Source organism: Epinephelus lanceolatus, chromosome 5 (assembly GCF_041903045.1).
Source record: "Epinephelus lanceolatus isolate andai-2023 chromosome 5, ASM4190304v1, whole genome shotgun sequence".
NCBI classification, from domain to species: Eukaryota; Metazoa; Chordata; class Actinopteri; order Perciformes; family Serranidae; genus Epinephelus; species Epinephelus lanceolatus.
In genome coordinates, this window is record NC_135738.1 from 37,980,713 (window position 1) to 37,999,425 (window position 18,713).

The following is an 18,713-nucleotide window of genomic DNA, read 5'->3' on the forward strand; positions in this document are numbered from 1 at the left end:
ATCATAGAAAATATACATTTTACACATTTCTAAGTGTTTGTCCAGGTGCTTTTCAAAAAATAGGGTAAAACAATGTACTACAACACAAAGCAATAAAGACGGAAATGTCTATTTAGAAGCTCACTGTGAACCTCAAATGATAAGAAAGACTTTTTTCCAAAACAACAGTGGAGCCATGTGTTTATTATTTACATAATCTATAGTAGTCTATAATGCCAAGAAAAACTTAAAAACTCCTCTGGAGGTCAGGATAGGCATTCACTTCTAGACCAATAAGACATCAGGTCAATTGCTGGCTATTGAATTGCTCTGACACCTTAGAAATTGGAGCAGGCACTTCCTTCAACACAGGCCCTTACTGACTTTTGTCACCCATATGAGTATGGAAACACCTATTGGCTCAAGCAAGGTGTCAATCAAAAGGTCAGAGTTCAGCCACCAATTTGACAGCAAAGAGTCCCCATATTTACATGCAAACTGGAGATATTATGGATAATATGTAGAGAAATATGAACATTTGAAACAATCAAATGGCACTTGGTGGATATCGATGGATGTAATAATGTATAAGGACTAAACATTTGGCTGGATTTAAGTCGTCTGGACCATTGGGAGTGTATGAGAACTGTATGAGCACCCTTTTTGTTGGTATATAATCTATCTGTGGATTATTATAACACTTCATTGGTGAGTTACAACTGCTTATTTGTTTGTTTCTATCTTAAAATGGTCAGCATCAATCAAACCACAAGGAGCCCAGCTTTTGAACAATACTTCAAAAGAGTAAACCACTAACACAGCAAATGCAGCAATTGTTTATATATCATACTCATTAAATAAAACCTCACAAGAGCCCATGGACGGGTCATCAGATTGTTACATCAGACATGCTTGTGAGCACATGGACATCCCAAAATACATTTCTACCACCAGTTACATGCTATTCCCTTGATAAGAGTTCCTATACATTTTCCATTTCCTTTTCATTATGTAAATAAATGGTTTTACAATCCAACTGTTGATATGTATGTTACATTTTGTCTATGTATGCTAATATGTTGACAAAGTGTTTGCCAGAGGACCGTAGTGAGGCACTGCAGTTTAACATATTGATTAAGTAACAATATATTATTGCTCCCCCATACTTTTAGTCTCTTTTATAAATAAAACCAAAAATGAGCTGAAATTTTTTAAATCATTTAAATTTCACCTTGTCTGTACGAAATTGTTTATTCATAGAGTCCATAGAAATGACAAAGAAAGCAGCCACAAACAACTTTGTTTGTTCATAAGCAAATTCCACAGGACACCTTTAATAAACTTGTTTTGGAATTACTGTTAATTTAACATAATTCAGCTGTTAATAATCCAGCAGGTTTAATGGGTGTTCATATGAGATCGTGTGTGTAATTATTTAAAGTCACTCTGTAATTTATAATTCAAACAAAACTGACCACAAGTTTTTGCTTACAGGTTATTTTTGACATGGATAGTCCTGTGAAATTGCTTGTGATGCCATCCTTAGATATATTTCTGGATACAAACTATTTCACACAAATATCCTGTATACAAAAGTATATTCCTATAATATGGTGTTGGTGAAGGCCCAAATATATTTTATATGTAAAATACAGTTTGAGCAATCTGTCATTACAAAGTGAGAAGCAGTGTTTGTCTTAAGTAAGATTAGTCTGAGGTTAGACTGCAAGCCCAAGTCAACAACATTTGTCACTGATCCATATATCTGTTCAGTGACATGTCCTGACATGTTCTTTCTGCAGCTGTCAGACTGCTCAGACTGAATTCACAAGCCACATCCAATTACTATAGCAACACCACACATTCTCATCTCCTCCTGCTTTCATCCCCAAATCTCATAAATGTTGGCACTTCTCCAGCTACTTGCACTTATCCACAAAATCCATTTCTCGACACTTTCCTCATTCCTTTCATCTACATTCATATCTTGCCTCAACACATGGAGATATTGTCCATCCACACCATCGCCCCCCACTACTCCTGCACCAAAATATCTATGATCTGAATGAAAACAATGACTAAGTGCTAATAATCAACCCTACTCTAGTGATTACATTGTTGAATAAGACCTCCCTATTCAATGATATGAAGACTAAGATGCACGTTAGATTACAGTGTAGGCTATGCATCTATGCTGTAGGTGCAATGTTGATTCAACACACAGTATAAATGCTGTAGCCTGATGTGCACCTCCCCAGACGTCTAACTACATGTCGCAGTGACACAGACCTGTTTATTTTTGTAAGCTGAAAACCATTTCCCTTAATGGAAGCAAAGCTTTTATTTACTTTACTTAAAACAATAAATTGTGAAGACATGTTAGCATGTTGTATATGTGGGGGAACCGTGTCTAGCATAAATTGTTTATCAGTTAAAATCATGAGTTACAATGGAGCCTGATTTTGTAATGCTACCATTGTTAAATGTTGCTGTTGTTGATGGGTTTATATGAGTAATGTTAGAGGAAAACTGCTAGACGCTAGGCTAATTTATGCAGTTTAAAATGCCAATTACATAAGCATTTAGTATTTGTGGGAAAAACGTATTTGGCAAAAGGCAAGTGTATTTGTCTGTGGAGTTATAAAAGAGACAGCAGCATAAAAACCCAACTGCCACTAGTGTTTGGGAGGTGTAATTGCAGATTGACAGAGACACATCACAGCACAAGTATAAATGCTCACAATGGCATAGGCCACTTGGTTAGGCCACAGCGTAGTCTCTATGTAGAGCTTACCAACAACAATAAATCAGCCTTATAGCAGGGATACTCAACTTGCTTTGCCCATGGTCCACTTCTGCAAAAATAATTGGAGGCCAGGGGGCAGTTCATAAACAATCATTATCATTTTTTAGTATATATAATAAATCAATTGCCTGTTTTCAACCTTTGGACATTTGCTATCCTCACTAATCTTTGCCAAGAGGTAAATGAGAGCAGGGGCATTTCTAACATCTGAAGCATTTCAGGGCTTAGTCTGGACTTAGGGGGGTCCAGGGGATCCACCTGATTGACTTCTTTTTTCTTTTTTTTTTAAACAAAGAAGCACTATTTGGATGTTGTTTTATGCACTCTGACACCTTATTTATATTCAAAGTACAAAAAAGAGAAAAACAAATTGTGAATCAATTTATATTCATTGTGAATTAGAGAATGCTTGGCTGGCCACTTGGCACCCTACTACAGGCCAGATTTGGCCCACGGGCCATAAATTGAGTGTCACTAGACTAAAGTAAACTAACCACACAGCACTGTCAATGCTTGATTGTAATCTGAGCCAGTGGGGTCTGAGGGCTGGAAAGGTGGGCCAATAAGTAATTAGAAAAGTGCAGGGTCAAGGTTTTGGCCAACACCTCCAGAGCTGCACAGGCTGTCCTGTGTGTAACAAGAACTGAACAAAAGTAGAGAGTGCTGCAGGATGTTTTTCTTCTGAGCTTGCCAAAGTGCTGGTCCGATGCGACCGCTAAGTGTTTGAAATTCTGGCTCTGGCCCACAGGGCCAAACCTATCACTGGACATTGGCATGATTAAGTACTAGCCATACCCTCTGTTCATGCTGAGTAACCTTGGGTATCCTTATTTGGCCCAATCCCGCTGATTGCTCCAACCACAGACTCCGTCCTGCTGCTCTACCATCCTTTCATTAAATAATTCTGACATCCACCCACCCATTGTAGCATCCTTAAATTAATTTCAGCATCGATCCACCTAACAAATGTCTATCTGTCCATTTATCCATCTGTCTACTGGTTATGTTGACATCATTCACATGTTACTCACCAGGCAGTCTGTTCATGTTGACTCCCTGGGCAGACAGGCCAATGCCCATGTACCTGCACACAACAAGAGAAGAAAATGTCAAACTGCAGTAGATTCTACATAATACATAGCATGCCCCCATACTGAAACATATCTGCATTAACATTCAGGTGTTTTCTCAGGTTAACTTTGAAAAATATTCAGATGATATTTTGATGAGTGTCAGGCGGAGGTAACTTTGAACATACTGTCTTTGATCTCCTTTCATATCCTAAATGTGTGGACTAGTTATGGCAGAAGGAGCTGCCTCAAAGGGAGAGTTGTAACATCAAAAGCGACTGCTAGAGTTGAAGCTCAGGGGTCAACAGTGACATCATAAGTCCATCACACAAGCACAAGCGCTTGGCCTGTATCATTTTCACGTAAGAGAGCTTACGAAAGCACAGCAGGAAACCTTTTTGCTCAATTGAACGAGTCATCAATATTGTCATTTGAATGCGTTTGGCATAGTCTCAGCTCTCTTTGGCACGTGCTGATGTCATCACTCAACTCCCAGCAATAAATTGTTTCTTGTCGAAGCCAAACGGATGGCCTACTTTACAGGTTTTCCTCAATGACACTGAGGATGCATGAGGAGGAAAAGACTCATGTCATATCAGACAAATGGAAGATGCCTTTAAGGAAGTTGTCAAATAAGCTGAACTAGGGGTAGGACAAGAACGATGACGCAGAATAACAGGAAGAGGTCAATATCACTTCAGCAAATGTTTGTGTAGGGAAGATTTTATTATTCAGTCTGCTATTATAAATAAAGGCAAATAGTCTACTGCCACGCTAGCAGCACTGTGAGGCTATACTCTGGCACAGCCATGCTTTGAGCTTATTACTAATATCAGCAGAACATTTTCAATTTTGAACTGATGATGCCACTAAATGAAAAGTTGAAGGACAACCACAGTTATTATGATTCACCCTTACGCTGACATGAATGTATGTCCCACATTCCACTGCAATCCAACCAACAGTTGTGGAGGCATTTCACTAAAAAACAAATATTTATTCGCAAAAAGAAATCGCTAGGGATCACTAAAGATGGCTTCATCCTCTGCGGACCATGAATGTCTTGACTAAATTTTGAGCCAGTCTATCTATAATATGTTAAGATATTTCACTGGATTAGGGAAATTTTGACATGCTGTTGGCACTAAAGGAAAGTCAGGGAATTACCAAAGTCAGTGAGCTTTATCCTCTGGGCCAAGTTGTTTAAAAAAAAATATATAGATCAGAAAAACGCAAATTTGGAAATCCCATGTTTTGCTACCTAGGATCAGCTAATTTATCATACTTTTTTTTGCTGTTTTTTTTAAAACAATATTGGATTGGATCACCCTGATCCAGATACAAACTTCAAGATTATTAAATATGGATAACCAGTGCTCTAAATGGGACTACATATCATAATGTAGGCAGTCTGCCAACAAACACACTGCAGTAACCAACTACTGTCATGGGTGCAACCAAAGAAAATGAAAAGAAATGCAGATCCTCTGGTTTGTAACGGAAAATAACTTTTTTAAATGATATTGACAGCTTTACGGGGGACTATTTTATGGGGACGACATCCTTATTTTTTTTACTTTACTGTATTTAAAGGCTGAATAGATAGCTTAATATTTACTTTATCTACTTTATCAAATAGGATGTTAAACAAATCTAGTGCAAAATATAAACACCCTGAATGCTGATTTCCTGATTTTTGAATCAATGGTATCCCAATCCTACTAAAAAGTTTTAGATCAAAACTAAGACTGAATTACATGATTGAATCTGATTTTAGAATCCTTTTTTCCGAACAACCCATTTCCAGATTTGATCCAATCAAACAGCCGAAATCTGATCAGATTACTTCTGAACAGCTGGGCCCTTAAGACCATGAATGCTTTTCCAAAATTCCATGACAATCCAATGTAATATTTGTGAGTATCTTCAGTTTGGAAAAAAGTATTAGACTTATCACTGTCTGTGACTGATAATGTTTTTCTTCCCTGTTACAAAACCAAACTCAAACGCTGAAAGTGGTATGGCCTGTTGAGTGTAGCCTAAGATGTGTCATCTTAGTTTTCACAGATAAACAGAGTTTGGTTTCCCCTGCCCTTCCACCATTGAATAATAATTCTTCAGGAAGTGCAGTTAGTCACAGTGTGGGGTCCACGTAAACTCTGACAGCTTGATGGACAATCACACAGGGTCAGAGCTTGGCAAAGGGTTGGTTACAGTTCTGATGATGTAATTTACATGCCAATCTGTCCCCATGACAAGGCTTATGTTAGTCAAAATAAAACATCTCAAAGTACTATTTGAACATAAAATGGTAATTCATATGGGCAATATGCCATGGCCAAACATTAAATTGAAGCCAAAAAGGGTTTACTATGTTTTGTTGGGCTAAAACAAGTATCAGACAAAAGAGGTGGCAGCGGAAACTAAACTTTACCAAAGAGAAATGTAATGAAAAGTAATGTCTAGTGGGAAAGTGTAACTTGGATTAAACTGTTGTGAAGGGACATTAAATCACTCACAGCTGATAAAAAGCACTAATTGTCAAGCCTGTTGAAAATATCATCCAGACTTGTATGTAGCCATGACAGTAGACAATGTTTCAAATATAGATGTTGGTGCAAAGAAGCCGCTTATTCTAAAATGTGAATGCTTCAAGCACATCTTCAACCCGACAGCACAGAAGACCTATACAATTAGTTTGGTATCAAGGTGGGCACCCAAGATTATTGTCACCAATTCAGTATCTGACCAAATGTGACCTTGTAGTATCTGACATGCCACATGTTATGTGATGACCGGGGTCTTATATGATCAGTTAGGGGCCCAGGTCAAGATTTATTATGGCTCAGGTCAAGGATAGATAAGAAAGATGAAAGGTTGGATTCCATCTAGAATGTCTCTCTGTCACTTGTCACATTTTGTCTCAAAGTTCATCAAAACAACCGACCTATATATGCAGGGTAAATTGAGCCATTATTCAGAGCAGTTCATATTGGCTTCGAACTCTCTCTCAGGCTTCCTAGGCGCTTGATTTGATGCTGTACTTCTTGTGATAAACCTTTCTATATACAAGCAAGACGGTGTCAGCGGAGTGTCCTTCATCATCTTGACATCATCGCTATTCAATAAACAACAACCTTTTGGATATAAAATGTCATCACTTAATAATTTTATTATATTCAACCTTAGTCATGATTAGCATTTGTATCCTTGACTTATGTCCAAAAACGTGTTTTGTGAGGTCACAGTGACTTTGACCTTTGACCACCAAATTCTTATCAGTTCATCCCTGAGTTCAAGTGGACGTTTGTGCTAAATTTAAGAAAATTCCCTCAAGTGGTTCTTGTGATACCGGGCAAACAAGTATAGGACTTACAGTACATTTGTACATATGGACATACGTATGGACAACCTGAAAACATAAAGCCTTCAATGACTGCTGTCACCTGGGCAAAGTGATGAGACTTCAAATTTTTGTTTGATTTTTCCTTCATGCTGTTGATTAAGCCTGAAAACCGAGGCTATTGCATTGACAGTTGTGTTTTTTGAGTCAGAGTTCAATAGTCAATATCACACTTGGGTTTATTTTGGTTTAATTATACAGCCAAGTTCCTTACTTAGTAATACACATGCAGTGCATGTTATTGTAGTGGCATGTTGTGGCATTACTCAGTGCAGTATTTCTTGACATACCACTTCTATCTACACTGTTAGAATGAAAGGAATGTCCATTCAAAAGTGTTTGTGATGCAATATGTGTCATTATTTCATGCTACAACTCAAATTCAAATTCAAGATGCCATTAAATCCTGCCTCTGGTCCAGTGAACCAGACAATCACTCCATACAAACACACTGGCACTGTATGGTGTTTCAAGTCAAGCAGCTAAGTTGATTTGGAAGGCTAGCCCATTTATAGCTACACATACAGACACTCCCACATTGCAGTCGTCTTTCACACCACTGTTTTGTTCTGTTCGCTGAGCTGCTTAACTGGAACTGGGGAGTGTTAACAGTGTATTATGCAACCTGAGACTTTTATTGGGGAGGATGGAGGAGAGTTTCAGTTACAATGCAGAGGAGCCTACAGGTCAAAAAGTGAGTTTTGAAAGCCTGGAATCTAAGCACCTATAGCAAAGAAATTGCAGAGTCGCTGCACAACAGTCCCACGGATGCTTTAGCTAAGGGGCAGTAATATGCCGTACTGTAAAACTGAATTCATTTTTAAGGTAATTCAATTACTTCAGGCACAGTGCATGATGTCACCTATTCTGGCTGCTATTATGGAGCAAACAATGTCTGGATTGGTTTAATCACAGGGGAAAAATTCAGTTAGTACTGAGTGTACCATGGTCAACATACAGTACAGCCCCATGATACAGGTAATAAAATTTATATACTGCTTTAAAAATACATCAACGAGAACCACTAAAACACAGTTAAAAAAAGGTTATTCTGTATTGCATTTCTTTTAGATGTTCTTTTTGTCTTTGTGTCTGGAAATAACTGGGCCGAATGTCACATTGAGATCATTCTGGTGCAGCTAAGATGAATCTTTTGATTTTTCAGCTACATAAAACCTCGACAGTCAGGTCTTATTCCTCACATTTGACAAGCCAGGGCATAATCACTTTTGGGTTGAAACATCCCTATTGTCACTAACACAGCAGATGGGTTTAAATGTCTAGCACTGTTGATGCAACTCCCTCTGTCGTGACACTAAAGCATTTGGAGAACAGGACAGCTGATACAGATATTGGCAACAAGACTGAGACCACTCTGATAAAGGTCGTGAGTGACATATTTGGAGACACTGCTGCATTTGGCAAAGAACATGGAACAGTGATATCAAGATTGCTGTTTTTATGCAGACCCAAGGTGAGGGAAATGCTGCTGAAGCAAGCTCACAAATTCACAAGCCATCACAGTGACCCCGGGATGTCTGACCTTTCTGTCCTCTTTGGCTGAACTGTAACATTAGCCTGTTCAGTGGTGCTAGATGAGCTAGCAGTAGATGCATGCTTCCTTCTGTGCGGTGATACAGTTGACAGGTATAGTTCCGTAGAAAGAAAATAGTTCCTGCACGAAACTGCTCACAACAGGGTCTGTGGATTATCTTCAGTAACTTGGTCATGAGATATTGCTGTTGAGTTTTTCAAAGAAATTTGTTTGGTACTTTGAGCACCACAAGCTGAGTGCCATCTAGTACCATCATATTTGAGAGAAGACAGACATCTCTAAGACCGATATCTCCAACACTCAGCAGCTCACACCAAAACAATCTAGATTGATAAATAGCACTACAGGTAAGAGGAAAAATACGATTTTTAAATTTTGGGGTGAACTACACCTTTAAAATTCATTTCAAAGCCCAGCTGAGGCCTACATGAAGGAGGGGTTTGTTTTTAACGTACTCTGCTGTTAGGTAAACATGGGCAAAGACATTATCGTTCATCCTTTGCAAACTGAATTTCTTTACTAAATGTCTCAGCAATCCTGTCAATAATTATTAAGACTGACCAACTACCCTGCATCGCTGTCCCTTAAGCCAGTGGTACTGAATCAGTTTAACTCATTACCAATTATAGCTTTTTGATAATGCCTTACTGTTTGTTGCTAACAGCTAGAATTCCCATATAGACACATACACATAAACATATTTGCACTGTTACTCGTGGTTGGCACTTTTGTTTATATCTAGAAATAAGAATGTCCATTTGGGCAGAACAAGTTGATTTCTCCTCAGAGTGGCTCCTCGGTTCATATTCTTAGAAAACAGCCAATGCAAGACAGGAATCCACGGACCTGAGCATGAAACTGAGATTCTAAAGTTGTCATTGCTCTAATCAATTTGATTTGAAGAACTATTTTTTTGTTTTGTTTGGGCACAGTGAAAATAAGTGTAACAATGACCTGGAAAAAGTTCTTGCACGTCAACAGAACACATGTAATAAAGCTTCAGTAGAGCTGTATCTATCTGCTTACCCGTCTCGACCTTTGCTGACAATCTTGACTTCAAAGTAGTAGATCCCACAGGCAGCAGGGATCGGGTGTGTGGCTCGCACTGATGCTGCATCCTTGTGGTTCTTACCATGGCCTGCAAGAGGAGAAATACAAGGTGTTCATGAACAATATGGTAACTTCATTTCATGTACGGATTTAGTCTTCTGGAAAATGCTTTGTCAAGGTTTGTTGTGGCATTGAGTCTCACTGAAAAGAACTAAACCAACAGTTGACAAAGAGACATTAGCCTGTTGCTTCTGATTCTCTTTCACTAGCAAAATGGAGCTTTAGAATGACATTGGGCTGTGTTTGATTGCTAATTTTCTACCAAAGCTTGTACAGCAGACGAACAGTTTCACCAACATGTTTGGTTATTGGCTAAGTTTAATTCCCAAACCAGCAGAGGGACAGCTGTAAAAATCCTGCATTTGTGCGCTCAACTGCCTTTGTTTACACCAACTGGGTGTTGAGCATCTTTAAAATTGTAGTGTCTAGTGTCTAGCAGATCTAACTGCAGATTTACACTTTCAGACTCATTCTCTGTTGTAGCAGTGGAATATTTAGAAGTGTAAGCTGGTGTAATATCTACTTCTCTACTAAAGTAGAATTACTACTTTGTGGTTGCATGCCTCTGCAAACCCATCGAGTTGCAGTTACAGTTTACATCTACAGTACAGGCCAAAAGTTTGGACACACCTTCTCGTTCAATGCGTTTTCTTTATTTTCATGACTATTTACATTGTAGATTCTCACTGAAGGCATCAAAACTATGAATGAACACATGTGGAGTTATGTACTTAACAAAAAAAGGTGAAATAACTGAAAACATGTTTTATATTCTAGTTTCTTCAAAATAGCCACCCTTTGCTCTGATTACTGCTTTGCACACTCTTGGCATTCTCTCCATGAGCTTCAAGAGGTAGTCACCTGAAATTGTTTTCCAACAGTCTTGAAGGAGTTCCCAGAGGTGTTTAGCACTTGTTGGCCCCTTTGCCTTCACTCTGCGGTCCAGCTCACCCCAAACCATCTCGATTGGGTTCAGGTCCGGTGACTGTGGAGGCCAGGTCATCTGCCGCAGCACTCCATCACTCTCCTTCTTGGTCAAATAGCCCTTACACAGCCTGGAGGTGTGTTTGGGGTCATTGTCCTGTTGAAAAATAAATGATCGTCCAACTAAACGCAAACCGGATGGGATGGCATGTCGCTGCAGGATGCTGTGGTAGCCATGCTGGTTCAGTGTGCCTTCAATTTTGAATAAATCCCCAACAGTGTCACCAGCAAAATACCCCCACACCATCACACCTCCTCCTCCATGCTTCACAGTGGGAACCAGGCATGTGGAATCCATCCGTTCGCCTTTTCTGCGTCTCACAAAGACACGGCGGTTGGAACCAAAGATCTCAAATTTGGACTCATCAGACCAAAGCACAGATTTCCACTGGTCTAATGTCCATTCCTTGTGTTTCTTGGCCCAAACAAATCTCTTCTGCTTGTTGCCTCTCCTTAGCAGTGGTTTCCTAGCAGCTATTTGACCATGAAGGCCTGATTCGCACAGTCTCCTCTTAACAGTTGTTCTAGAGATGGGTCTGCTGCTAGAACTCTGTGTGGCATTCATCTGGTCTCTGATCTGAGCTGCTGTTAACTTGCGATTTCTGAGGCTGGTGACTCAGATGAACTTATCCTCAGAAGCAGAGGTGACTCTTGGTCTTCCTTTCCTGGGTCGGTCCTCATGTGTGCCAGTTTCGTTGTAGCGCTTGATGGTTTTTGCGACTCCACTTGGGGACACATTTAAAGTTTTTGCAATTTTCCAGACTGACTGACCTTCATTTCTTAAAGTAATGATGGCCACTCGTTTTTCTTTAGTTAGCTGATTGGTTCTTGCCATAATATGAATTTTAACAGTTGTCCAATAGGGCTGTCGGCTGTGTATTAACCTGACTTCTGCACAACACAACTGATGGTCCCAACCCCATTGATAAAGCAAGAAATTCCACTAATTAACCCTGATAAGGCACACCTGTGAAGTGGAAACCATTTCAGGTGACTACCTCTTGAAGCTCATGGAGAGAATGCCAAGAGTGTGCAAAGCAGTAATCAGAGCAAAGGGTGGCTATTTTGAAGAAACTAGAATATAAAACATGTTTTCAGTTATTTCACCTTTTTTTGTTAAGTACATAACTCCACATGTGTTCATTCATAGTTTTGATGCCTTCAGTGAGAATCTACAATGTAAATAGTCATGAAAATAAAGAAAACGCATTGAATGAGAAGGTGTGTCCAAACTTTTGGCCTGTACTGTATGTCTGTGAAAAGATGCATGCTTCACACACATCTTACTCCCTGACAGCACAGAATCAGCAAAGATTCAAGGTGGACACCCATAATGAGTGTCACCAGTTCAGTATCTGACCAAATGTCTTCCCTTCTGTTCCTGAGATGTGACGTTGAGTAATGGCCAGAAAAGTGTTTTTGCAGAAAATTATGTCACAGTGAAGTTGATATAAATGATATAAATATCATCACTTCATCATTTTATCCTTTTATACATTTCTGTGAAATTTCGTCATTAATTAGCTCATGAATTCTTGAGTTATAGCCAAAAACATGTTTTGTGAGGTCACAGTGACCACTGATGATCTGATTCTAATCAGTTCATTCTTGAGTCTAAGAGGACGTTTGTGCCAAATTTGCTGAAACTCCATCAAGACGTTCTTGAGGTATTGTGTTCATGAAAATTAGACAGACACAAGGTCACAGTGACCTTGACCTCTATTCAGTCTAATCGATAATCACTGAGTCCAAGTAAACTTTTGTGCCAAATTTGAAAAAAAAAGTCCATTAAGGTGTTCTTGAGATATCACTTTCACAAGAATGAGACAAACAAGGTCACAGTGACCTTGACCTTTGACCGCCAAAATCAAATCAGTTTATTGTTGTCCAAGTGGACATTTGTGCCAACTTTTAAGAAATTCCCTCTAGGCATTCTTGAGATACCGTGTTCATGAGAATGGGGTGGACGGATGGAAGGACAACTGGCTATCACCAGCACAGAGGCCTAAAAATAAACCATATCCTGATTTGTTTTGTTACATTGGCATTTTATGCCTTTTTTACATTTGAAAACTCTTACGTGCCATGAACTTAACCTATAAACAAATTACATGATACAAATTTGGTGTGGCTTTTGGCTTTCTACTGATTCACACATCTGAGTATGGCAACAAATAGCAGATCTAGGTTTGGTAAATCTGATCTCATGGTAAAGTTAGGGCCAAAGAAAACACAGCCAACCAGCTGACCAGAGCCTGACTGCCCACACTACAAGCCAAAGTATAGCACTAGTGGCGATCACTTGTCAGCCGTGTGACAGTATTCTGTTAGGGCCATGACTTTTACTGAACTACTGCGCTTTCACAAGCTTTTGTTTCTTATCCCCGGGCCTATGTTTGATGAACAAGCTCCTCTTTGTCATACTTCACTTTCAAGGACGTCTTATCAAATCCACATATCACAGCCTACATCACATCTAACAATATGACTTGATGCACTAGGACCTGATCAGTCATGCACAGAGTAAGCTAGGACTGATTTTCTCCCAGTAATGCAGACTTCTATTAAGGTGACTTTTCTATAATGAGATTATATATGACATCATCTTCTCTTTTTTGTCTCTGTGTGTAAAGATAATAGACTTTATATACAGTCACTGGTACAGATCTGATCTAAAAAGGTCAAAGGGCTCACGCATTGTCTCTGGACCAATTAGACTGAGGCACAACAGTCATTACTGTCTGTTATTCTATATTCAGATGGCTGCTTATGCAATCCCTCAGGTCATGAGAGAGAGAAAGAGAGAGAGGTAGAGAGACTACCATGTTCAATAGTGTGTTGTATAACTGCAGTAAACATGTGCATCCCATTCTGTTACATGTAATCACACCATTGACTGAGTTCATCTGTCCTGATAAAGTCATTGTGAGCTCTGTGTGTGTTTGTATGTGCATGCATGAAATGTAGATAGGCTGTAACCTTAAACGAAGCAGCTGGCTGTCAGCAGACACCTTGAGGCCGTTGCTGTGTGTGTGTGTGTGTGTGTGTGTGTGTGTGTGTGTGTGTGTGTGTGAGTGAGTGTGAGTGTGTGTGTGTGTGAGAGAGAGAGAGAGAGAGAGAGAGAGAGAGAGAGAGAGAGAGAGAGAGAGAGAGAGAATGGAATTTCCAGCTACTAACACACAGCCAGCTAGAAACATGCAAAGACATACAGTAATGATCAAATACGCTAGTCGACTGAATCTGAGCTCAGTGTTGTGGTCTATATTTAACTATGACATACTTCTGCTTTTTTTTTTTTTTTATGTAACATTTACGCTTGTGGTGATTTTCTCGCTCACCATACTGTGTGCAGACAATGTTTACAGGAGATAAATGTCATGCAATAATTCCCTAAAACTGTTACCACCATTATCATGATATTAACATGAACTACATTATAATTTGCAGAACATTATTAGTATATAAAACTATACACATATTTGTGCATCAGTGTCATCAAGTAAAAAGCCCTAGGAAAAACCAAAGAGTTTTGTAGACTGATTTACCAGTCTATATAAATGTCAATTTCAGATATCTGTTAAAAAACTGACATGTTATTAATATATTTTCACATGTAGAAATTACACTTTGACAAGTCAAAACAGATTTAGATAACTTTAATTTAATTACAGATATCAGTAATTCACTTTTCTCTAGTAAGAGTAATGGTCACAGATATCTACAGTTGAGTTTCCACATATTGTAAAAGACTAATTTTCCATTTTCGGCATCAACAATTGTATTTATGTCATGTCCAGCATATAAACAAACCATTTCAAATATGTGGTCATTATAACACTGAAGTACCACAAAGCCATTGGTCAACTTTTTAAATAGGCAATGTCTACCTGAAAATGACTAAGTTCATTTCAGATATGCACATATGTCATTTAAGATATCTGCAAGAACATTTTGACTCGTAAAAATGACAGGACAATGAATGTCGACTCAGAATTATAACACGTCGAAAATGAATTATAGACATCTGAAATTGAGTTTCAATAGAAGTCAATGGTAAAATTCTACTAGTTGTAATAAAGTTACAGATATCTAAAAAGAGCATTTACACTAGTAAATAAAAAAAACTAAAACAAGTAAAAAACATTCTGACTAGGGAGAAATGATCATTGATTAGAACTGCAACTAGTCAAAATGAAATTATGTAAATTTCGGCTTGGATTTGTAACACGTCAAAATTGAATTATAGAGATCTGTAAGTGAATTTGAATAGAAGTTATTGTTAAAGGTCAAGTAGTTGTAATTAATTTACAGACGAACATTTCTACTGATAAGAATTGATAATATAAAGAATTAAAATTTTGACTACAGAAAAATGAATTGTACGTATCTTTAATTAGAACTGCTACTAGCTGAAATTACATTATGGATATTTTGGTTTGGAACTAAATCTTGTCAAAAAGCAATTGTTGGTGTCTACAGTTGCTATTACCGCTACTGATTGAATGTTAAAAGAGCTTGCCATAATAAAACTGAATTCTGCCTATTCTACAACTCAACATATGTTTTCCATGTGACCAGCACGCCTGTGTGTTTGTGTGTTTGTGTGTGATTGTCTGGTCCAATGGTTGCAGCAACATTCATGGCATCTATTTTTAGCTGCTCCTCATGAGTCGTCAGTAGGCCAACAGGTCTCTTTACAGCTGCATAGATGGGTAGGAGAAATGGCTACTACTTTTAACAACACCTACCACCCCCTACGTGAAAACCTATGTTTATTTTAATTTTTGCATTTATAAAAGAATGAGCCACAACTGTAAAGTCCTGTAGGATTTTTCACATTGTCAGGTGATTAGAAGAAATAATCTGAGGGTATTCTAGAGACATATACCACCAACTACAAAAATATGCTACTACACCAGAACTCACAAACTTTCTCTTTTTACAACCAAACAGTACACTAAAGTATACTTCTGAAAACATCTGAGATGAGAAGTAGGCAATGCAGTAGCAGAATCTTGATTCATATTTGATCAGCTCTGCCTACTTTTGACAGTTTGACCGCAGTTCATGAGCAGTGATTGACAGCCGCGTTAGAGACTCCTCGGCTATGATTGGTTGTTTTTGTTCACATGCAGTAATGCGTGCAGAAGAGTGAAAAGGTTACAGCGTGGGCAGAGGAATATGGTTTTTTCCCTCCACATATTATCTGTCTCATTTAATGTTGTGGATATAGTGACAGTTTAAGCAAATATGATGAAAGGGTGTTTTTTATTTATTTATTTTTTTTTATAAAAGTCACCAACTACAGCTTTGAAGACAGTAAAAAAAATGTGAAATAAAAAGTCCTACACCCATGGCTGAACTCTACAACATTTTTTAGCGTTGTTGATGTAACGTTATCACTGCAAAGTGCTGTCCTGTTTGTGATTATATCATATTGGAGCCAACCTCTCGCACTCAAGCCCATACCAGGTGACACAGTCAGTTAAGTCTGTGAGGGTTCAGGACGCAGGCCATCAAACCTCCCCACCAGAGGTCAAGGGTCAAAGAATAATGTCCTGTTCTTACCACACAGCATTGTGAGGCCTTAACTGCTTACTGAGAAACCAGAAATCCCCTCCAGGTTCTAGCCTTGACCACAAGCAGGGGAGAAAGTGCAAAATCTATCAGTTCAATAACAGTACAATAAAGGCCTCAGTGCAACATTGTCCTCTGCCTCTTCCTGTCAGCAGCAGCACAGGAGTGATTAGCACTATGTGACCATTGAAGTAGAGAGTCAGTACAAGACATGTTCATAATGTCTACAAGTACATTGCAATCAGTACAAAATGTTCAAACACTAATTTGACTTGATGAAAAGACTCACTGCCATGCAAATAAAAGTCTTGCTTATTTTTTCACCTGACCCCCTTCTTAACAGACAGATCTTGTCCTCCACACACAGTCCTTGCATGTAAGAAGCAAGCAAACTCTAGCTTAAGTTCTCAAAAGACAACAGCCCCTTGTTTTGGATGCCATGCTTGATTATTACATACATTGTTAGATTGATTAAAGAAACGCTGACTGACTACATAGTCTAAACAACTCTCACCAAACCCAACTCCCAACGTGGGACGCTCTTCTGAGCACACAAGCTCAAACAAGCCAATGGTAAACCATCTTTTTAGTATGAATGTTACTGGTGGCTGGTATAGACGGTCTGCGTTTTCTTTTGCAAAGAAAGATTATTTTAACAGAAAGGCATGATGGCCAAAAATATGTAAAGAAGTTGGAATAATGCTGAAAAACTTAGACCCTACACACCCATGGAACATTTACACAGGTGTTTTCACTTTTGATCCCTGATTAGACCCCTCCACATGACTATGACGGCACGTACAAACTGCACGATTGTTATTTTCTTTACTCCTATTGGTTTTGTTGCAGCAGGAAGATTTACACCTTTAAAATTCTAAGTTAACAAACTGAAAATGCGTCTTGGGTGATCAGATCACAAGTGGACAACTTTAAGTACAGGTGTTCTCAATGTGTCTTGAGATCCAATAGCTCAGACCACATTCAGAGGTGATCTGGGCCATATATGGCCACATTCTTTCAGCAGTGTGTACACTAATGTGTCCTTTTGGGCCACACTGAAGGACTGCTGCTCATTCTGCTGAGATCCCTACTTCTCCAGCTCCGTGCCAGAGAAGCAAACTTTCTGTTGCTGCCCTTACACAATCTAGACAGACGCAGCGCTGAAGAAGCCTCCGCCCAGAAAACAGTTTAAAGCTGCCCAGCTAGTACAAGCTAACACAGCAGCTGCTGTCTTAACAAACTCAAACCTACACCAAAATGTCTCTACTCCGTCATTAAATGCAATAATAGGTAATGTTAGCAGTGTGATGTTAACAGTATGCCCTGACACTGTGTGTGTGTGTGTGTGTGTAGGCAGATGCTCATTAGACTCACAAGTCAGTCTTTAGACGCTTCGCTTAACTAAAGACTAATGTCTTTCTCCCTGATTTTGTGTTTAGATGGGCGGATACAATTTCAGAGTTTAAAAAAACTCCCTACATTGCAGAACCAATAGTAAATCTGCAGGGCGGTCCTTCGGTGGCTCGCTGAACTCTTGTGCTTGTAAACATAGTCCGACTGCGTTAAAAGTTTAAAACAACGTCGCTGTAAGTCCTTCATTTCCACAATCTCGTGGACTGAGCACACGTTTGATAAAACGGAGTTAAATCTCTCGGCATCCATTTTCAAGCTCGGACGAGAAAAGGGGGAGCGCACATTTCCGGGAGGGCGTGTCCTTTTAAAAAATGCAAGAGGTGTTGCTTTGTTGCCGGCCGTTTTCTCCAGTGTGTTAAACACACTTTAGAAAGGAGTGTCCCCAGACTATCGGAAGGCGGAGATCTCTGATTGTCTGGTGTCGAGACTAGACGCTCATCAACTGTCCCCAGAGCGGAGCTTGCACTCCTGCAGCAATAGTCTCCTAATGATGGTGAATGAAAATGTGTATGTGTTTATTTGCATTTAGAGCAGGGGAGTGAGATCTGATCACAAATAGTCACTTGAGATGCCTGTGGAGATGCATTCTAATACCAGGTGTGAACAGACTTAGAGCTGTCCTCTTGAGATCAGATCACCAAGAGACATGTTAATATCAGGTGTAAACAGGCTCTTTTATTGACCGAATCACTGTAACATTGTGCTAATAACAATCACTTCACAACTGGCAATTGATTTGAAATGCAGAGATATGTTAAATCAGCAAATTTGTTTCCTTCTGTTGTCAATTTCAGCCATAACTGTAACATTTAAAGA

At 39.0% G+C, this 18,713-nt stretch overlaps 1 protein-coding gene across 2 annotated transcripts in view; it reads right to left on the bottom strand.

Annotated features, from left to right (window-relative positions):
• ranbp10 (RAN binding protein 10) overlaps positions 1 to 18,713 on the bottom strand; it is a 50,248-nt gene that overhangs the window by 24,510 nt on the left and 7,025 nt on the right. For both annotated transcript variants that reach the window (XM_033635020.2, XM_033635018.2), the window contains exons 2-3: positions 9,840 to 9,951; positions 3,817 to 3,869 (exon numbers count right to left, since the gene is read on the bottom strand). In XM_033635020.2, the coding sequence (XP_033490911.1) occupies positions 3,817 to 3,869; positions 9,840 to 9,951 (165 nt within the window). The remainder of the gene's footprint in view (positions 1 to 3,816; positions 3,870 to 9,839; positions 9,952 to 18,713) is intronic.